Below are 22632 nucleotides of genomic sequence, written 5' to 3'. Positions count from 1 at the left end.
AGAGTTAGCATGCCTGCTGAAATCAATCTCAACAAAGTGTCACTGCAAAATAATTATAACACAGAAAATATAAACCAAAAACAGATTATGATCAGATTTTCACATGCTTCGTTACAGCACACAATGGCACAGTTTGCACGAATAGGTGTTGAAACTCAGTCACTCGTGCGAACTTTGTCTCAGAGAGATACACAGAATAAACGATATGGATGTTTTTTTAAATAGTCATTTCTTGAACACTCATCATTCTAGTGTAAATGCCATTACTTTGAAAATGGCCTTCATGCTTTAAGCACATCTCATCCAGCCGTGACTTTTCCCTTTAATGATCACTGTTTAGAGGGGTCAAAGCCAGTGGGTTCAATTTAACTACACAGGGATTACAAGATAGTCAGTGCATCAATGTAGCAAATGAAAGAGGCTAGAACTGGAATCAAAGGTCATTGAGGATTCACGTCACTGTGCTGAAGTACATAAACAGCTGCATGAATACTTACGATTTGTCTCTTCTGCAAACTCGTCTTTGTGGACTCACTCGTCTGCGAGGGGACAGGGACTTTCCTCTTCGGTCTTTGATTGGGGACTGGGTACTTGAGGACTTTAGTATCTGGAGGAATAATAACAAAACACCTTGAGGAACTCACACTGTTTAGTTTAACTGAATATCCTCAACGTACCAATCTAAAATTGATCATAATTCCCCCAAGTTCAAAGTAACAAAGTGCCAGATACATTGAAAAAAAGACAGACATTGGCAATGCCAATAGGGCTGGCTAAGAAAGTGCCTCTTCAGTTACCGATGGGTTTAGGCACTTAGTAGGCACTCATGCATCCTTTCATCCACTCAGTGGTCTACTTTCCCTCACCCACTTATGCAACCACAGTTAAAACAGACAAACTCAATAAATGCAAGATAAAATAAAAGTAGAAACAGAAAATATGCTGCTGCCTAAACACACGCCTGTAGTAACAAAATTAAACAGCAACATGTGGTAATTTCTTTATTATAGGCAACTAGGTGCGTCACAAGTCACCTGTAATAACGAAATTAGAAACCGGTTTTTAGGTTTCGACCTGGCGAGAGCACGCAGTGCTCCGCCCCAGGCGAAAACTTTTGCAACAGTATGGATTTTTCGTCCCGCCTCGGTTTCCCATTGGCTAGCTCCATAAATGGACGCTAGCCATTGGGAAACAGAGGCGTCCGTCATCCTGCGAGGCGACTCGTGGGCGTTTGAGAATTTTTCTCATCTGGCCCCATTTGTCACGTCAGTGCGGCGGTGGGCGGGGTTTATTTTTCTGTTCGTCGAGGTTTATTTTCGTCATTCCGCGGCCGACCGCCGCCGGAGGAAGTCCAGGTGAGTGCTTTCCGTGTGTTCCCGCACCCCCCTCCCGTTGTCCGTCTTCCCGTTCCTGCCCCCCCCGCTGTTCGTGTCCCCGTTCCCGCCCCCTCCCGCTGTCCGTGTGCCTGCCCGCCCCCCTTCCCGCTGTCCGTGTGCCTCCCGCTAGATTTTTTTTGTCCCGATGTTGCATGTATTTTACTGTTCGAACAATTGCATGCTATAGATATTGCTTGGGATGTTTGTGTTTGAAGAGCGAGCAAGAGAAATGGGTTGAAACCTGAATGTTGTGGTGGGAGTTGTGGCCATTGGGGACTGGTGTGATCGTCGGGCTGCTTTGGTTCCACTAGCGGGTCACATCACAACTGCTATAGTGTGTGAGTTAAAGTCTAGACTGCATTGCAGATCTTCGATCAGACTGGTACCTTCAGTGGACACATGGGGTGGGGGAGGGTGGGCGGTTCACAGAAGCGTGCAGATCATTGGATCCGCCTCTGGTAAGTAACATGAACTAGCGCATATTGCCATCAAAAGATCCCACTTCTTGAGGGCGCTTCTGTCGGCGCTATTGCATTTTCATTCCGCATTCCAAAATGCTAGGACTTTTACCCCCACATCGAAAAGGTAACATTAAATCTCACCCCATTAACTTTACAGCTGCGGGCCTGGCTTCCAAAGTCCACGTATGACTCGCTGCTCCAGTGTAGGATTTTTCTTTGCATTCTGGGACTCGTAGTCCCGGAGGCTGAGGTCTAACCCACATCGAGGCCAAATTTGGTTTCACAACTTCACTTCACAACCTGGAAGCGGACCTTGGCACACACCATTAGCAGAATAGTATTCTCGATTCAGTTGCTCATAGCAAGCGAGGGGTCGCACAACAGCTGTATGTGTGACAGACAGCATGAGTGACCGCATGAGTGACATCAGAGCGAGAGTGACTGTATGAGAGACAGCATGAGTGTGAGTGCCAGCATGAGTGTGAGTTGTTGGTTCTGGGATGAAATTAATTAAGGCTTCCTTGAAGGCTCCGTTGTTTGAGGATATTATGTATCGCAAAAGAAATGAGCAGGAAATTATAAGTGAAGGGAAACACATTTCACGGATCTTATCAGTACTAGGAAAGATTCACATTTAGTAAAGTCTTCCATTTTGCCCGTTCTTCTATATTTGAAAACACCAACGATCTCACCCGCTGTCTACACATGAGGAATCTCGAGTGTGTGCGTGTGTGACTGCTCCAGAGTATGTGTGTGTGTGTGTGTGTGTGTGACTGCTCCTGGGTGTGTGTGTGTGTGTGTGTGTGTGTGTGTGACTGCTCCTGGGTGTGTGTGTGTGTGACTGCTCCAGAGTGTGTGTGTGTGTGTGTATGTGACTGCTCCAGAGTGTGTGTGTGTGTATGTGACTGCTCCAGAGTGTGTGTGTGTTCCTGCCACCCCCGCTGTTCGCGTCCCTGTTCCCGCCCCCTCCCGCTGTCCGTGTGCCTGCCCGCCCCCCTCCCGCTGTCCGTGTGCCTGCCCGCCCCCTCCCGCTGTCCGTGTGCCTCCCGCTAGGTTGTACCTTTTTTATTTTGCTTCTTTATCATTTCATTTATCTTAGGAGTCCTTATTCTGTGTTTTGTGTCAGTGAACGCCCTCTTTGGTATTTGCTGGAGCCATTAGAAGGCTAGTTGTAGACATTAGCTATCTGTGTTAATTGCTTGTTAGATGAGGTCTCAGTGAGATATGTTCAAGGGCTGAAAGGTTTAATTTCTTAAGGTGCCTGTAGGTGACAGTTTCGTGTCACTTCTGCTGGGGTTTTTCAAGTTGCAAAGTTGTTATGTAAAGAGAAGATGTGATGGTCACACCAGATTAAGTTCATGTTTCTTCTTGTTGTGATTAATCCCGGCATGCCAAAGATTACGTGTGGGTCAAGCCACATAGAAATTTTCTTGCCACGTCAGTATGGTCATACCAAATGTTTGTTGCCTAAAACAGAGACAGATGTTGCTTATTGTTGGTTCTGGGATTAAATTAATTAAGGCTTCCTTGAAGGCTCCGTTGTTTGAGGATATTATGTATCGCAAAAGAAATGAGCAGGAAATTATAAGTGAAGGGAAACACATTTCACGGATCTTATCAGTACTAGGAAAGATTCACATTTAGTAAAGTCTTCCATTTTGCCCGTTCTTCTATATATGAAAACACCAACGATCTCACCCGCTGTCTACACATGAGGGATCCAGAGTGTGTGCGTGTGTGACTGCTCCAGTGTGTGCGTGTGTGACTGCTCCAGTGTGTGAGTGTGTGACTGCTCCAGTGCGTGCATGTGACTGCTCCAGAGTGTGTGTGTGACTGCTCATGGGTGTGTGTGTGTGTGTGACTGCTCATGGGTGTGTGTGTGTCTGCTCCTGGGTGTGTGTGTATGTGACTGCTCCAGAGTGTGTGTGTGTGTGTGTATGTGACTGCTCCAGTGTGTGTGTGTGTGTGTGTGTGTGTGTGTGTGTGTGACTCCTCCAGTGTGGGTGTGTGTATGTGACTGCTCTGGTTGTGTGTGTGGGGGGGGGGCTCTGGGTGTGTGTGTGGCTCTGGGTGTGGCTGGCTCTGGGTGTGTGTGGCTGGCTCTGGGTGTGTGTGGCTGGCTCTGGGTGTGTGTGTGGGTGGTAGTAATTGCTGTCTGCTGAGCTCGTCCGTAGGGTACAATAGTTCTCACATTTGCGAGAGATTAAGCTATTGGCAATGTAAATGACAATGCCATTTATTTATCTGTTTTCAAAACCAACACAAATACAAATTTTGTCATTTACAATGCCAATAGCTCTAACTTCTCCAAAGGCGAAACCGTTGCATTGTAAATGCTTGTTATACCTGGGCTGCAGGATTCCATGTATTATACTGTAATTAAGTTACAATTAGTGGTCAAAATAATACAAACTCCCTCCTAAGAAGGCATAATAAGGATTATCCTACTACAAACGTATCTGCATGGTTTGTTCAAGTGGGTCATCAATATCAAAACCACTGCCTACTACGGAAATCTGAGATTTCCCCCAACTAAACCCCGCCTGCAGGTTTTAAGCACAGCACAATACCGATCCACCCTTAAATGCCCTTTGGTTTTAACTTATGCTTTTTTACAATTAACTAGTCAGGTCTACTGGCTTTGTCATAACTTTTCATAATAATCAGACCAAGCCTACGAAATAGACATAACTTTCCCCCAATGAACCAATAAGGCCTACAGTCTTTAAAATTGGCCTGAAACCAAAATCAACACAGGCGTACTGAAGTATGCATAAGATATGAACCATCCTGCATACATTTATTAAATTATAAATATGCACCAATTTGCACTAGGTAAAACAATACACAACTTCTCTCATGATGGCCTCACAAAGATTTCACAATGAAAATCTTCTACCCCCAGGGTTTGTCGGGTGGGTGACCAAAACCCTTACCTACTACTGTAATCTGAGCTGTCATGCAACATAGGCCTAAATGCTCAATCATTGGCTTGCCACCATAACCAAAGGAGTCCTGCTGTACTGAACATAAGCTGTCCCACAAGTAATAAAGTGCAGTACAAGCACACTTTCAGTGGCAGAATGCAACCGCTGTCCAATCTAATGCTGTACTAGTTAATCAAATTCATGTAACTCTACTCCGGTCAAAGATAGTCCCAAGTGTATTTCCATGGTTTGAAAGGAAGTGAAAATCTCCATAATTCAAGGGGCTTTATGGATAGAGGTTTTTCCATAGCGAAAATAAGAAGCAGATGATCATTTTCTCATCACTTGCTCATGCAAAATGTTTCATTTGAAGAAATCCTGTATGAGCAGAATTACTAAACAGGGATGATTCTGGAAATGTCAGATGTATGTGAGCATATGGTATTTCGAAAGCAAGAACCTAACCAAAAGGCAGTGGAACTCTATACAGGTTCAAAGACAAGCATAAAGTTCAAAGACAAGCATACAGTCAACGAGTGATCAGAGAGGTAGCTGGGGCGTGGACAGTCAACACATTTTAAAGTAGTGTCCTTTAAAGAAATGCTTCTTCAATTCTTTCCTAATTTGGAGCAGCATTGGGGCAATCCTGAAAGATGCGGGAAATTGTTGCAGGACCTGTGTTTATAGATGTGGCATGAAGCCTGTTTTTATTTCTTTTTTACGCTTCTTAGTCTGCAGTCTGATGGAGTCCTAGCAGTAGGTGTGTGAAGAACCACCAGACATGGTAAGCTGGTCTGCAAGATAAGCAGGTGTTCTGGTCGTGAAGGCTTTGTAAAGGATGCAGCAGGTTTTGCAGATGGTGGTACATTTTTAAGAGCATGCAGAGGATTCACTAGGATCACTTTAAGGTTACAAATCTCCTCTAGGGGGTAAAGCTGCGAGTGTATTTGATTAACTTTCAGAATCAGGCTTTAAGAACTGGGACAAAATTCTGCATCTTCCCTAAAGAAGAATATTACACTATGTACGCTCTTATTAACCTTCTTGTGACATTTTACCTTTATGCCATCAGCATTTACTCCAATCGAATAAAGGCAGATTTCTCCAATGGCCCCCAGAAAGGAGCACATGTCTGTGCACATCTGTCTTTCGCCATTACTGTTCTGGATAAAACGGATCTCTTGGAAAACAATGTGAACAGTGGCCTATCTACCAATAGCCTTGTACTATATACACTTGTTCTCACAAGCATCAAACTGGGACTTCAGGTTTCAGCTACAACAATAAATGCACTTGTGCAAGCCTTGAAAAATTCCATCAACACCAAGTATCAGTCTCTGATGCCCTGTGGTAGCCATAGCGACCCAAGGAGTGTATTGTGCCTGTGGATGAACCGCAGCTATGGGTACCAAAGCAACAGGCATATCTGTAAAGCACTATGGAGGAGAGATATTTATGGGTCTCTCAACTAGGGGACCCCAAAATGTCCACCCACCCCCCCTTCACGAGATCATTTTGTTACCTTCCCTCCTTAGGCACTGCACTTTTAACCTCATAGTAAAGCAGAAATGCTCGGACCAGTAAACTTAATTTCCAACAGTGTTCCCAGCCCTGCTGTGGAAAGGGTCTATGGCCGTCAGACATACTTCACCACAGATGGGAACAGAAGGGCCACATGGACAAACTTCAATCTTTAAGGCTTAGTTTCTGCAAATGAACCACCCGGAACCAGATCTGTGCGGAGTGCCATGAAGGGCCCTTTCCTCCGCCTTCCTATCTTGCCAAGCTGAAGACATGCTTCCAAACTGTACAGTGAGCAGATGCTATCCAGGCACATTTGATACATAATTAGTGATACACAGCTGGATAAATGCAAAGGAAACAAATGACAGTAAAGCTAATGCTGGTCCATGAAGTCACTTTCCAGGGACAGCAGCTGCATTTGCTTTAGGGACAGGCACCTACCTTCATTCTCATATCTCTGGCATGCTTCTCCAGTTCCTTCTTAATGTCTGGTTGCATCATCTTCCCTACGTTGAGAACCAGATGCCGCCACTCAATCGGCTGGAAGCTGTGCGGATCATGTGGTACATAGAGTCCAATCTTCACTTTTTTGACAGAGTGCAAGTATTTCTTGTACGAGTCTTCAAAGTCACAGATGAGGTCAGTAAGTGTCCGGAAGGTCAAAGGTTTGTCCATCAAGTCCGGCCGCCTGCTCATGCCTAGAGTGCCATATCGTCCATTGCAATAAATTCCAAGCACCACATGATGAAAATGGTTCCCTGAGAATTGTGTTTTAAAGCTGATGGGAAATCGCTCCACGGCAGGCTGACCATTAGTTAAGTATCTGATCACAGTGTCAAGGTATAAAAGTCAGAGACTGAAAATGCAATCAAAAGCGCAACACCGTCATACAATGGCAACAAGATGGCCTTTCAATGCGGCACAAGAATGATTTTTGTGTTCAAAACCATAAATTTAACAAAACAATTTACAGCTATAGGAAAGACAACATTTAGTGTTCAAAAAGCTACTCACGTGTTACAATAACAAGTTCACATGTATATGAAGGGTAGCATTTGATATCCAAGCAAAAGTTACTTGCCCGTTTGCTGCTTGGCTGTATAATAAACTCATGCTGCAAAAACATTTAAAATCATCTTAAAGTAACATACAACCATTCGTACACAAGGACCCCTAAGTCCACAAACATGATAGGTTACTATGAAATTTTAAAGCAGCATGGTTATCGCAAGAGGAAATATACTCGAGTGTAAAGTATTGTAGCCCTGTGCTGAATTATAAGACTATTTCAAAGTGATTCCGCAAGGTATATTTCTTTATTACCTTTACAATAGGCTCCAGCACAACACACTGAGTAGTGTTATTACTCGAGGCAAAAAAAGGAATAGCCCCTTGTGTCTCTTATAGTTTGTCAAAAACGGAGATGGATGAATATCAATTTAAGTTCAAGTCCTGCAGAGTCTGCAAGGGAACTTGGTAATAACTGCTTGATTTAGAGGGAGGGCCTGTTGGCAATACATAGACGCCCTCAGTTTCAGACAATAAATGCTCACCAGTATGAGTTGTTTAGCAGCTTGAAGAATTTTCTGGGTTCACATGCTATGCATCTTTTCCACTATCTAGTGGGTGGGTCCCGAATCATATCTGGTTTCTTCTCTTGCTTTTTTTTGTGGGCGTCAACCACCAAATGGTGGTAAGTCCATCCCCTGTGGGACTTCGAATATGCACCCCGGAAGTTCCTGTACGTGGTGACCATCTTCGGATTCTCCCCCCTTATGTGATTGTTTTAGGTGGAACTTTCCTCCTTTTGAACTGGTTTTCACCTTGCCTGTTTGTTCCCTCACATTTACGGGGAGGCAGGTGGGTTGCATGTGAATCCAGAAAACTCTTTAATCTGTAAAACTTCTCCTACTGGAAAATAACCGTTTAGTTCTGCAGCATGAATCCATTTCAGGATTCACATGCTGTGCATTAATTATATCGCAGCATTTGCCTCAGTGAGAAGGATGCATTGAAATGTGGTAGAGTTTGCTAACAGGTGTTGTAGCACTCTGTCCCACAAGTGCTTCCTTGTTTATCTGGACGTCCACACAGTAGCGTTTCGTGAAGTTGTGTGTGGATGACCAGGTCACGGCCATGTTGATGTCAATAATGGATACGTTTGCCAGCAATGCCTCAGTTGTACCGTTCTTTCTAGTTGAGAGCATCCTGGGCAGTGCAGGTCAAGTTTTCCCTACCTTTGTTTAGCAAGTTTGGATTGTCTCCACTATCCATCATCTCATGGTTACTTTTGTTACCGGCATACCCTTGTTTGCCCTGGGGAAGGGGACAAAGAGTTGGTTCCTCTTTCTCATCACTTTTGCATCTCTGCACGTCCAGGGTGTGCAGTGCCCTTTCGGCCGGTGACTTGTGTTCTGAAGACCAGTAGTTGGATGCTCTGGTAGAAACTGGTGTTTTTTTTTCTGAGTAGGACTTTGTTATGTGGATTTGACGGTATAGTTTTAGGATGGTGAGTGCTAGTAGCTCACTCACCCTGCATCGCGATGTGATTGCAATTAAGAAGGCTGTTTTTAGGGCTGGTAACATCAGTTCTGCTTTAGGCATGGGCTCAAATGGTTCTGTCATCAGTTATGTGAATACTGTGTTCAAGTTCCACACTGGTGTTGGTGCAGATCTCGGTGATATCACCCTTTTTGAGCCTTGCAGGTATCTTTTCATCAACTCTAGTGTGAGGAAGCTGTTCCCGGTCGTTCCTCTGATGTATGCGACTATGATGACCAAGTGGACCTTTACTGACGCGAGGTCAGGCTATTGTCTAGTAGGTGGGTGAGGTACGTTAGGATCGTACTGTGCTCTATCCTTGCTTCTAGCTTCTTATGGTCCTTCTGGAGTAATGAGTATGACAGATCCTGGACTGTCTGGCCTTGTCCAATTCGCTTGGAATTAGGGTAATTGGTGGAAAGGCGTATGCAAATCTCCCGAACCAGTCTATCAACAAGACATTTTCTTTGGACTGGTGATGTGGAAATCTGGATGCAAAGTCTCTGCATTTTGTGTTTTCTGGACTTGCCTACAGGTCTATGCTTGGGGTGCCCCAGTGTCTGAACACACCGTTCAGTACCTCTTGTTTGATCTCCCACTCGTGGGAGATGTTTTCTTCTCTGCTTAGTATGTCTGCTCTGTGTTCTGTTTTCCTGGGAGATTTATTGTTACTAGGGTCTTGTTCTGTTGGAGCACCCACTTCCATATCTCCTTTGCTCGTTTTGAAAGTGAGAATGACTGTCCCTCGAGGTAGAAGAGTGTTGTGTTGTCCATCTGAATCAGCACAGTCTGTCCCCTCACGTGTGCCTGGAAGGCTTTCAGTGCTAGGAAGACTGTTTTGAGTTTCATAATGTTTATGCACTTCACCGCACCCACTGGACTCCAGAGTCCCCTGAGCTTCAGGCTGTCCATGTGTACGCCCCAGCCCTTCTGGGATTCATGGGATGAGTCAGTTTTAATGGTCACAATGAGAGCTGGTAAGTTGAAGGGTTTTCCTATCCCCCACATTCATTGGGTTCCACCATTCCATCTCCTTCTGAATCTTTGCTGTGACAACCACTAAATCCTCCCATCTCCCCTTGGCTCGTGACCATTTGTTGCAGAGCCATTTCTGTATAGGTCGCATATGCAGTCTTGCTTGCTGTATGAGGGGGTTGCACAATGCCATCATGCCCAATAATGTCATGACAGTCTTCACTATCAGAGACTGACCCTTCTGGTAGAGACGAGCTTGCTCTGTTATTGTTTTATTCCTTTTGGGGACTGGGTATGCGTGTGCTGCCCTAACCTTCAGTATTGCCCCCAGAAATACTTTCACCTGATCTGGATGCAGGTATAATTTTTCATGGTTTTTGGCGACGCTGAGCCTTTGTACCGTGGTGATGATACTTTGTATGTCATGGTGGCTCTTTTGCCTGGAGTTTGCCTTCACCTACCAGCCGTCCAAGTACAGATAGACATGTATAAACAGTCTTCTCAGGTGTGCAGCTGGTAGGCATTTTGTAAACACCTTTCATGCTGATTTTATGCCGAAGGGTAGTATGCTGAACTGGTAGTGTACCTTGCCCAAGACCATTCAGTGGTAAGGTTTGTGTCTTTGATTCAGTGTCGTGTGTAGTTAGCCATCCTTTAGGTCTACGGTGGCCATGTAATCTCGCTTCCTTAGGAGTGGAAACACTTCTCGTGGAGTTGTCATCTTGACGTTTTGTGTTTGTAGTATTGGTCTCAGTGTTAAGTCTTATTTTGGTCCTAGGAAGCATGCTGAGTCGATGCCTCTTCCCACCTCCCTTGGGGATCGTTTTTTGATTAGATCTTAGACCTCCTGCCACAATTGTATGAGTTCTTGTTTCCTTAATGGTCTTTCCTTTGAGGGAACAGACGTCAGTGTCTCTGCAATTTCTATGTAGCGACTGGGTCTTATGTTTACAATCCAGTTACCTTAAGTGACTGACCACAACGCCTGGAGGAATACTCCTATTCCCCCTCCCTGGTATTATGTGGTGGGGCTGCTGGCATAGCAAGTCACCCGTTTGCTCCCCCTTCCCCTTTGCAGGCCGGCCTGTATCTCTTGGTTTCCCACAAAGGGCGGTCTTACTGGGTGCTGCTACTGTTGTTGGGTGGGCTGGTGCGTGGCTCGTTGGCTGAAGCCTTGCTGCTGTTGTGGGACTTGTGTGAATCCTCCCGTCTGCTGGCTCCCTGTTGGGCATTTCTCCTCTTCTGAAGGTTTCCCTGAACTGCAAAGCCCCCATCGCTTTGGCGGTCTTGTTGTCGTTTATTTGCTGTAGTGCCTCTTCTACCGCAGTTCTGAAGAGGGCTGCCCCTTTGATACAATTGTTGATCACGGATGCCTGCACCTCTGACTTGAATCCATAAACTAAGCCATGTGGGCCTCCCAAGGATGGTACCTGTGCAGATCTGTCTGTAGGCAGTGTCTGCTACGTCCAATGCTGACTTGTGGCAGGAGTTGGTGAAGTTGTTGCCCTCTTGTATCACTGCCTTGGCCTTCTTTTTAAACTCTTCCATAAGGTGTTGTAGGAGGCCTTTCATCGCCTCCCATTGTTGGTGGCCATAGCAGTTAAGGAGTGAGTTTGAACTCTCAATTCTCCTTTGCTTAGCCGCTCCTCTTTCCATCTTCATTCCCATCACATCCATTTCTTTTCTTTTTTCTGGTGGCAGCCTTGTTGGTGTGGGCACACTGTTTCTCTTTCATGCTGTTGCCACTATAGTGAAGTCTGCTGGTACATTACCCTAATGTACCGGGGGATGTTTGTATTTTTTCTCTACTCTAGTAATAGCCCTGGCCGGGGCTGGTGCCTGAATGCTTCCTTACCTCGGTCCTAGAAGCTGGGAAGAATGGTCAGATGGAGGTTTACCTTCTGGGATGGCATCAGTGTTTCCAGGAGGAAGCACAATGTCTCCCTTTCTTCCTCGAGCTTGACCCCCATTATGTATCTGCCGCCCTCTTGATGAGTCCATTCTACATGGATAAGTTGTCTAGAGGCAAAGACCTCAAGGGATAGAGGTCGACATCGTAGCGATCCTGTCATGCGTCTAACTGTCCAGGTCCTTCATGCATGGTGGATTTGTCCTCTTTGTAGTGGAAGAGGTCTTCCTGCTCCTCTCTGTGGTTCGAGTCAAAGGCGCCTCAATATCTAGTTGGTCTTTACCCCTCTACCTCGACTCAAAGGGTTTTGAGGGGCGTGGCATCCTTTCAAGGAGTAAAACTCCTTCCGCCGGGCTATCATTTTAGATTCCAGAAGGTGTTTTTTCAGTGCAACCTAGAGCATTCAATTTCAGGCAAAGAGGCCTTCCTCTTCGAGGCCACCAGTTCTCTGGTCTTCGGTTCCCCGTCTCGCTCTCTTTTGCCCCTTTTTTGTGCGCCTGCTGGCATCAAAGGTTTGACCCCCCCCTCACCAATCTGTGTCCTTTAGTCTGGATCCATGCGGTACTTTCTGCTTGTGCCGATGTCGATCGTGAAGCGTTTTGACATTGAGGTGGTTTCAAAGAATCTAGAGTCTGTGCCTTTCGGTGCTTTTATTACCTTCTGCCACTTAGCTTTCTTAGCATCTTGTGGTGTCTCTAGTCGCTCTCCTCGCGGCATCAACCCTCTCGATGTCAAAGACATCTTCAGCTTCAGAATCTCCGCCCTCTGCCAGATTGGCTTCCTTGACGTTCCCCTTTTCATGTTCACTGGAGAGGCCTGGATCTTTGAGGGATTACTGGTTCCTCTGGGCATTGGCCATGGTGTGGTGTGCCAGTTCTTTGAGTTTTTCCTCAACAGTCCTTGGCGCTGTGGTCTTTCAGCAGACACAAGGTGCACAACTTGTGGGGTCCCTCTGTTCGAACTTGTGATGTCAGTTGACAAAATTTAAGTGGGGTTTTCTACTAGTCTATGCATCATTCAATCACGTGGTGCTCACCGGTGCGGTCAGGAAGGTAACCCCTTTTCTGGCCTTCGAGTGTTGTTCTTCCCAGTGACATTTGACAGTGGAAAAAACGTCCTTGTTTTTCAATGGTTGAAGAAAGTCTTCAGGGCTCCTTCATCGTACTGCAATATCAAATGGAGGGAAAAAAAGTATCTGAAGATGGCGACTATGCAGAGGAACAGGGCACACGTCTGAAGTCACACAGGGGTATAGACTTACCACCAAATGGTGGTCAACGACGCCCATTGGGGAGAGACTGTTCCAAACCAAACCACTAGATAGCGGAATAGATGCCCAGCAAGAGAATCCAGAAAAGGGTTCATGCTGCAAAAGGAGTGTTAAATCTCAGTGGACACACTCAGTGCCCTCAAGCTAGCAGTGAGACTGTGCTTGAAAGGGTGGAACAATTAATGCCCACAGTCAAAGATTAAGTGTCTGAGTCAATCTTCAGGTTACCCAAGTGTGATTCTGAAGATTTTATTTATTAAAAGGTATTTATAAAGCATGAACCTTGACACAGGATCAACAGAGTGCTTTACAAGAAAGCTATAGCAAAGTACAACGGATGACTACTGACCACACAACAGGCAGCAATTCAAACAGTTCTAAGAAGCAAAAGGTCCTCCAGCACCAGGAGATGTACTGATACTACGGAGTATTAGGGGAGGTTGTCTTCCTGACCTTCAGCTTGACAGTGAAGAGATCTTTTAACCAGAATGGGTGATAGCATGTTTGAAAAGCTGGTACCAAGATGATGGGGGGTGGACCAGATCAACAACCTGCTGTCCCTGGTAAAATGGTTCAGGAAAACAGGATATATTTGCAATAATGTCAACGCTTGTGCAGAGGGGGTCCAATTGTGGTCATTCCTGAAGCAAGGTGACTCGAGGAGAACGACAGCTTGTATCAGCTTGTCACCAGTAAGTCCAGAGCTAGGAAGTATGAGGGACACTGGTGAACGGATCCTGGACCTCTAGTATCTGGTGCAGGAGCAAGGAGGGTTATGTAAATATTCTTGTATGTAGAATTGCCAGGATACAAGAGTTTTCTCCAAGCAAGACTTGATCTCGGCAGCTTGTAGGTGGGGTTAGGCTCAGGAAGAACGAAAAACGTTTTGAGTGTTATGTTTTCCTTCGTTTCAGGGATGAGTTAGACCACACCTGAACACAGGGAGATGCGGAGTTTCTACTGCTAGACACTACATCCTTCATTGACTAACTTAGTGGCCTTATCTTTGACAGTCTTCTACATAAAGAAGGAGCTATACTTGACTGGTAGAGAGACGTGGTCTCAAGTTGGACATATATGTCAGGCTCGGACTACACCATGGGCCACACACAAGAGGAGCTTGTCTCTATTCAACAGAGCAAACTACTGGAACAGATAAGCTGGATCCCTTTACAAGAGAGGGTGAGGTTTTCAATTTCTTTGGGCAGTGAATCAGAAGAACTGTACCCAGGAGGGAGATGCCCAGTCACACTGTGGAATAACTACCCAGGACCTTCGAAGGCGATGGGGAGTCATATTGAAGCGGATAAGGCCCTTTGAGTCCTTACACTTCCAGCCACTTACACCCCATTTACTAAACTTTGACCCAGCTGAAGCAAGCGGTCATGCACCTTACACACATGATGGGGATGGCTCCTTGAATAAGTTGTTTCATTTACAGTGTATTCTGTACCATGCTGGTACTGACCGCTTGACATCTCGGATTATATCCAACATCTGCAAAATAAAGTCATCCTTGCTTTGAAGGCCGACCAGAGTAATCCAACGTGAACACAAAAACTCAGAAATTAATTGAATGATTAGTCTCCTTGCAGTAAAGGCACAGGGTATGCAGGGCAGGTTGCTGCAATCTGTGGCATGATGGTTTAAATCTGAAGTGTTGCAGGATATGCTGACCAATCCGAAAGAACAGAACAGATGTAAAAATCCAGCATTTCAAAGAATGTGCCATAGAATTCCGTCGGAATTACAGAGCATAATAGAAGCAAGTTTTGATCAATATTGATCAGCATACCAAAATGTACTGGGGAGAGTGCACCACCAAAAGGGGTAAAGGGATACAACCATATGAAATGCACATCTGTGGGTGGTACAGGACATACAATGCTTCTGGTAAACAGCTATAGAAGAAGTTTATCCCGATTCTCAAGGTCTAGAAGCAGGGTTCTCTATTGTTGGTACAAACACCCAGGGGGCAGGAGTAGCACTGCGATAGCAAAACCAACATAACCCCATATCATGAAGTCAAACTGTTCCACATTCATGCAATACTCTTAGAAGTTAATCTGAATTTTTTTCCTGCAAGCTTTTTTGGAGCATTTGATTTTGAAGAAATGGCAGTATTGGTAAAAAGTAATCGCACGCAACCTGGGTTTCATCCTGGATTCCTCGCTCACTATGACCAAATAAGTAAACGCCGTCTCTTCCTCGTGCTTCAACACCCTGCGCATGCTCCGGAAGATCTTCCGATGGATCCCCACTGAAACCAGAAGAACAGTCACCCAGGCCCTCGTCACCAGCCGACTGGACGACGGGAACGCCCTCTACGCTGGAACATCCGCTAAACTCCAGAACCGTCTCCAACGCATACAAAACGCCTCCGCACGACTCATCCTCAACATCCTCCGCCACAGCCACATCTCAACCCACCTGAGAGACCTGTACTGGCTCCCCGTCAGCAAAAGGATCACGTTCAGACTACTCACCCACGCACACAAAGCACTCCACAACTCGGGCCCGGAATACCTCAACAGCCGACTCACGCTCTACACCCCCCGCTCGCCAGCTCCGCTCAGCCGACCTCGCCCTCGCCCCCATCCCACGGATCCGCAGAGCCACCACCGGAGGAAGATCCTTCTCCTACCTGGCAGCAAAGACCTGGAACTCCCTCCCCACCCACCTACGGCTGACCCAGGAACACCTCAGCTTCAGGAGGCACCTCAAGACCTGGCTCTTCGAGCAGTAGCAGCCCCCCGCACCACCAGCGCCTTGAGACCCTAACGGGTGAGTAGTGCGCTATACAAATCTCTGATTGATTGATTATCAAATGAACAACCTTGAAGGCAAACACAAAGACTGAGTAGACCATCAGTGGATTGGATGAAATTGTTCTTATTTTTTATTTAAAAAAACTCCATCTGTGGTTGGGAAGACCACACTTTACCATCAAATAGGAGACCGAGAACCTAATCTAGGGTATCCAGATGGAGGAAAGGGCTTTTGATCTAGATCTGCTTCCTCACATGGGCTGCAAATAATCCTCTAACAATCACATCCCTTCTGCTCCACCACGGATTGTTTACAACCTATGGTTAAGAACCAAGTTTCCAGTTGTGAGTTCTTATGGATTGTATTTAAATTTCTCCTGAAAAACATAACTAGAAAGTGCTGCAGCAGCATAGCACATCACTAGTCTGCTTCGGCTATACCCATGCCAGTAATATACTGAAATGTGTCTTGTGCTGAAGGAAAGATTAAAACACATTTCACCTCCTCAGGGTGGCCAAACGCAATGCCAAATATACTGAGGAATGGGTGAAGAGATGGAACACCTCAGCTAGTGGGAATCTCAATCTAGTAGTCAATTGCCTTGGAATCAAAGAGATTTGAGGTTGCAAAAGAGATTGCTATTAAGTTTGCCAATGCATGCTGTCCAGCTCTGCAGAGGAAGCAGACATCCCTCCCTTAAAGATCCCTGCAAAGCGCTCGATCTGAGCTGGTTCACGATCAGCTGCAGTTGGGTCCTATTTGTACTCGGATAATTGGTTCGGTTATGCGGAAACACAGGGGACAATGTATTTTATTCTCGTTCTGTGCCCCTATAAACCAGACCTATTGGCTTTGCCAATGCTTGTTTTATTGGAAGCCTATCCTACGAAAAAAAGAAAACATGCACCCATCTGAACATGGCCAAATACGGTTGCAATAAAAACTGCATATTAAAAAAAATATTGATGTTGCTGGTTTACTAGCGTTTAAGAAACGGGCTCCCAAGCTGCTCAATGCATTTTAGTATCATTGCTTGTGACAGTCAGGGATAAATCACAACTTAACCAAGCACTCAAATCACAGGCAACTGCAATGTTACTTAAACACTTTATAGCAAGAACCTAAAAAGCAGATGGAAAAATATATCCAAATTTAACTGGGCTGGCCTAGTGCAGGATATAAAAAGTTCACATTTACGTTGAAATAAATAAAAAAACGCAAACTTTGAAGCAGCTTTGTCACTGAAGAGAAAGGAGCTATGTTCAGGCAGATTTGAACAACGTGCACAGACTTTGTGCAGTCGCTAAAAAAAAGTGAAGACCACGGAAGGGTTGTGGAATCAAATTGTTTAATTGCCCAATGGATGAAGCCTGCTGACCAAATGGCCCTTTATGTTCTGTGTATTATATATTATCAATAGTCTGGTGAAACAGCTGAAAGTGACTCCGAGGCCATGCCTAAATAAACTACTGTGATTACCAAGACCCTGTGCATCCATCTCAAGAAGGGTCATTGGGGACGAACAATGGCAAAAGTTGGAAGAAAGACATGGACACTGCAAGTTTTGAGGGTTGCTACACGCCATGTAACAAGGGGACAGACTTGTGAACCAGACTGTTGCAAAGAGCCAGTCACTCCTTCCTGTGGGTGCATGACTGGCCTTAGCATGGGCTGCAGAACAAGGCAGGCAGTGGGCGTGGCACCCTGCATTTCAGGGCCTTGGAAGTGACGGGTTCTGAAATAGAACCTAAGCCACCTTAAGTCCTTCTCAGTGCGGAAGCTTCTTTCGGGTTTAGTACCGGAAGAGCAGCGCTCAGAATGTCAATTCATTACGTAATCTCTCGAATTCCACGAACACATTTGCACTCACCTAGCACAATGAGGCTGCTGTCATTTTTAGCAACCCACTTATTATGCACGATAATTGTGCATTGTACTCTTGTGCAAGACCGTGGGGGTGCATTCTTAGGGCCATGAAAGGATGCATTGAAAGGCCAGGCGATGGCGGCTACCCGACAGGCAGCGGGTGGGGCACTGCCACGCCTGCACTTGTAAATACAGCCAAACACAAAAGAACCCGACGGAAACATGCCAAGCTCTGTCTGTCAATGACCTGTGAAGCAGCTGATCACAGCAGTGGGGTTTCCTTGATATCAGCACGTCTACCAGACAAGCTCCCATCAGGAGGATATATACACTCCCTCCCTCACACGACAGCAAGGAGCCCATCTTTAGATTGAAAAATTGGAACACATACCTACTCTTACTCTGATAAATAGCGGTCAGATCACAAAAGAAGCAAGCATCTGCAAAGCCAATCTGTTAGGCCTTTACAAGCTGCTGCAATACTTGCATATTTTTTTTATTGTATGCATATGCCACAAAGATAAAAAAGAAATAAAACAATGCTGCTATTGAAATGGAAACAACACTTCTGTTAGCCATGACGTGGTTTTGATTGGAGAGAAATGTTTGCGTCAGTGTATTTGTATGACGTGGTCAAATCATGCTCTATTTAATTCACTCTGGCCGCACATGCAACATGATTTGATAATCATAATGACAATTCAAGTTCTCCTGACAATTAATCTAGCCTTGACTGATCCCTTTGGAGTAGCCCTTCAAGCTAGACACCACCATTGGCTAGAGCGCGTTACCAACAAGGCTGCAATTAAAGTGCAGTGTAGTAGCCCGCCTGAGAGCTTATCCTCGCCATACCATTACATTCCGACAATGCCCTATGTCTGATAAATAGGACTGGCATTCACGAAACAGTGCTGCCAGCCTATCGTTTTTACAGATTGAAAAAAAATAATTCTCATGAACTCTACAAGTCCGTGGTTTGGTCATATAAAATCATTTTCATTCCCACATTGCTGCAACAAAGCCTTGGGGTCGGTAACGGAGCAACGATTGGGAACCGCAAATAACCTATAGGAAGGCGTTGCCTCTTTCACGCACCTTCGCATTTGCAATTCGTAATGGATCGCAAAAGCCATTTTACAAGTGGGATACATTTTGAACATGATTTTCCGGCCACAAGTCCTGTGTTTTTGCAAACTGCAGACTTTGCAACTCGAACACACTTTTGTACACAAGGCCCCTGGGTCCTAAACCAGCTACACTCTCCTTTTAAAGCAAATTGCACCTTCCCCACATCTCTCATGTTCTGAACGAATACTGAATCATAATTTGTGTTTTTTCTTAAACTTTATATGGGTGCATGAACCAAATTTAGTGTTTGCAATCCCATAAGGCAGTTACCCTCTACACCACGCCGCTTTGTCTCCACTGTACCTTTTAATGCCATAACACTAAGAACTTTAGCAGGTCATTCAGTTAGTTGTGCATATGTACTGCAATGTCCTACAATCTGCATTATGTACATGTACCCACAGTTCCACTTTATCTGAGATACATGTACAACTCATACTGTAAAGGCAAACTGAAATAAAACTATACTGGGAGCAAAAATTGGTATTTGGCTACAGCTCGCCTTCGGTAAACATACAAACTACATTAGATCAGTTCTTCTGTCCACCGCCTGGTGCTCACTTATGCACCCCCCCATACTCACGCTCTGCATCCTGTACCTGCTGCCCACAGTCTATATTCCCCAGATGTACTCCAAATATCATATGTCCAAGGGCATCTGCGCTCCCCACGTATACTCTAGGGGTTCTACCTAGCAATACAGACATACCCTCTCATTCTTTTCTCCTGTTCCCTCATTTACTTCGGTCTCCTTTTCGGTGGTTGGCCGGTCTCCTTTTTACTGACCACATAATCAATCAGAGGAGAGAGAGAGAAGCGGAGATCCATTCGGCTTCCATTCCATAGGCACAATCAGAGAGAGAGAGAGAATGGATCACTTGTCCTGTTTTTTAACCAGGGTCTTGGGTTCATACCATCAACAATAAAAAAAACCATTCACATGAAAAACGTTGGAGTGGTATATCTTGATTTTCCGCTACAGTGGTTACGTGAAAAGCATCATCTTAGGGTCTTTATTATGCTTTCCTCCACCTGGAGGGAGACCAACTGGTATTTTCATTAGTGATCAGAAACCGTGAAGGCGAGAGTAAAGTGAATTCAAATTACCCCCAAATCTCAAAGTTCGTTTTATTCTTGTGGAAATAGGGTAAGAGTAAAAAGGAGGGTGGTGCGTAAATAGAAGGGCTACTGTTCTATAGCACCTGCTATAAAGGACGAGCTTAGTCGAAATGTTGCAGCCCCCTCGCCGCTCGGTCGGGGGGGGGGGGGCTTTCTTCAGGACCAAAAGGAAGCTGTAACTATTCGTAACATGCGTAGGTAAGCTGTGCACTTACCCTTCCTCACAGTGAGCCTATTAGAACACTGGGTGGTTACGGGTCAATGGTACCCGTAACTTGCTTTGTCGGCCTATTAGGCTTCATTCGGGGAGTTAGGGAGTTGCCAATGCTTCTTTAATAACAGACAGGGTTGTATACCAACTAAAACCACTCCCCCGAAACCCCCCCTCCCCCCACCAGTCACAAGTGCCTAACAATCAGAGCCTCCAGGATTTCACGGTTTGCCGCGAAATCGGCACTTTTGTAAAAATGCCATGCTTTTTACAAAAGTGCCTGCGAAATCAACAACTCCCCATTTTTATGACCTAGCAAGCAAGAGAATAGTCAGTGATTAAGTAGGAAACAAATGCTATTGTCGCTTGATATATTTCTTTTTTTTTTACTGATTCCCCATCCAAAAATCGCCGCAATACTTGACAACGTGACGGACAAGAATGTCGCATAAATGTCCCGATGAAAGCATGCGGGTGACACTGGGTTTACCCTCGGCAGTTGTCTCAAATGAACCACGGTCATATTACCTGAACCGTGCGTCTGTGTGGTGTCATGTTATGAAACACTAACCGGAAGTGAGGTGGGTACAACGTCACTTGTTTGTCAACAATATCCATGGCAGCGGTTCTCTGCTGCGTGAGGGGCTGCATTTTGCAATATACTGCTTCGAGGTGCTCCTTCCCTAACATGACACGGAAGTACTTCCAAATCAAATGGCAGCTTCTCTTTATAATTTTTTTACTTAGTTATTGCCAGAACACTAGCAAAACAGCTGAAAACTATAAACAGCCTCATAATTACGTCCTATTCTTCTTTTACTAAACTGAACTATGAAGGACCCGGAAGGAAACATTCCTCATTCGACGTGCTAGACGCATCCAAATAAAATATCGGTTAACAAGGCATTAGACTCTCATTACTATGGTTTGTAATGTTACTGTACACACCATTAAAAATTTAACAATTCATATCAGATGTCTCTGTATCCACTTCCATCTCTCTCCTCTTCCTCGCTCCATGAATACACTCACCCTTCCGGTAGCTGCCAAGTTTTTAGTTTGCTTAAGTGTGACACTTCCATGTTTTCAGTGAGTGACATTTGATCGCGAGTAGAACAAAGCAGTTATTTATGTCCATGAAATAAGATAATTATTAGAAAATACCCACTTTTGCAACCTAATTGTTTAGAACTGGCTTTAAAACAGCCCAGGATCCAAAATGAACTTAGCAAAAAAATTAAGGAACTATTAAATGTGTCAATTATATATTACATATTTACAGAGCATGATCTCCTTGCTGTCGTTCAGCCAGGCCGTTAGGGTGCTGTTCTTGTGCCTGGAGGGATCTCCGAGCTGGTAATGGCCATGGGGTAGAAGGCCGAGTGGTGATGGGCGGAGGTGGCATGCAGGAACCCGGGGATGATCTTTAGCTTGTGCTGGGCTCCAGTTGTGGAAAGGGGGAGAACGGTCAGGGCAGGCAGTCAGGTCTTTTGCCGGGTTCAAGCACCCACAGCGCCACTGGGTCCCGACATCCACACCGCAGTGTCTGTCCTCGAGGCACCCCGGGGGGAGGGGCACTCTCGCTACTCCATCGCTAAGGCTCCAGGTCTCTCTCGGTAGCAGGCCTCTAGTGCCAATGTGTCTCGTTCTGCCACTAGTCACAGCCCTCCTCCGCCATCTTGAGGGCCGCATGCGTCTCTGTGGCCATCGGCAGCTGACTGCCAAAATAAGCGATGTTCTTTGCTCTGGAAATGGTACTCGGCACTGGGGGGGGTCAAGAGGGGTTCCATCAGAGCTCATCGGTGCCCCCTGGGCCCTTATCACCTGCAGGAAGGCACCCGAAGGGGGGACTCTGGCGGGAGCTCACCCTGTGAACCTCCCACCGGAGCACAGGAAGCGGAATGTGAAGTCACAGAAGTTTGTGAACACCCAGAAACATGTCTTTTTATTGGCATTCACAAACTCCTCTTCCTCCGGTTTTCACCCTGGAAAGTGTTGATTTTTACTCCAGCTCAGGGCTGGAGTAAACACCTTTCCAGGATGTAAGGGGTCAAGATCACCCCTAGATTTAGATGAAGGGTTTCTCTGTGTGGAGTTCTTCACTATGAGAAATTTGCACAGCAGGGATAGGATCCTGCTGGGAATGCCACCTGATCTTTCCAGAAATACACATGGAAGCATGTGCCTGACAGAATTCGGAAAAGCTATACATCTACACTTGTACATAGGTGCAAATCTACGAATTACAGATTCAGTACTTTATTTGTGAATCAGGCCTTGGATGTATTATGATGGTCTATAAAAGCGCGCTTACCAGTCCTAAGAACATGCACTATCTGCTCGAAAACCTCCTATGCTCTATACAGCTACCCTCCATCCAACATCCAATGGATAGTTAGTTGCCTACTCAAAGTGGAATACTCTGCTAAAACAGTTTCCATTGATTTAAGACTGAAAATTAATGATTATGAGTAAAATAAAGTGCCGCAAAAATGCCGCTAAATTTCCATATTTTTGCTGCTAAATTTCCACATTTGTGCCGCTGAATTTGCGAAT

The 22632-nt window shown here is 45.4% G+C and overlaps 1 protein-coding gene across 2 annotated transcripts in view; it reads right to left on the bottom strand.

Moving 5' to 3' along the window:
* VASH2 (vasohibin 2) overlaps positions 1-22632 on the bottom strand; it is a 138503-nt gene that overhangs the window by 27421 nt on the left and 88450 nt on the right. For both annotated transcript variants that reach the window (XR_013596263.1, XM_078649758.1), the window contains exons 6-7: positions 6730-7111; positions 498-607 (exon numbers count right to left, since the gene is read on the bottom strand). Coding sequence is in view for 1 of the 2 variants with exons in the window: in XM_078649758.1 (XP_078505884.1) it covers positions 498-607; positions 6730-7111 (492 nt within the window). In the remaining variant the exon portion in view is untranslated. The remainder of the gene's footprint in view (positions 1-497; positions 608-6729; positions 7112-22632) is intronic.

This window comes from Lissotriton helveticus, chromosome 6 (genome assembly GCF_964261635.1).
Source record: "Lissotriton helveticus chromosome 6, aLisHel1.1, whole genome shotgun sequence".
Classification (NCBI taxonomy): Eukaryota; Metazoa; Chordata; class Amphibia; order Caudata; family Salamandridae; genus Lissotriton; species Lissotriton helveticus.
The sequence above is the reverse complement of the archived record's forward strand: the minus strand, read 5'-3'. Positions and strand labels throughout refer to the sequence as shown.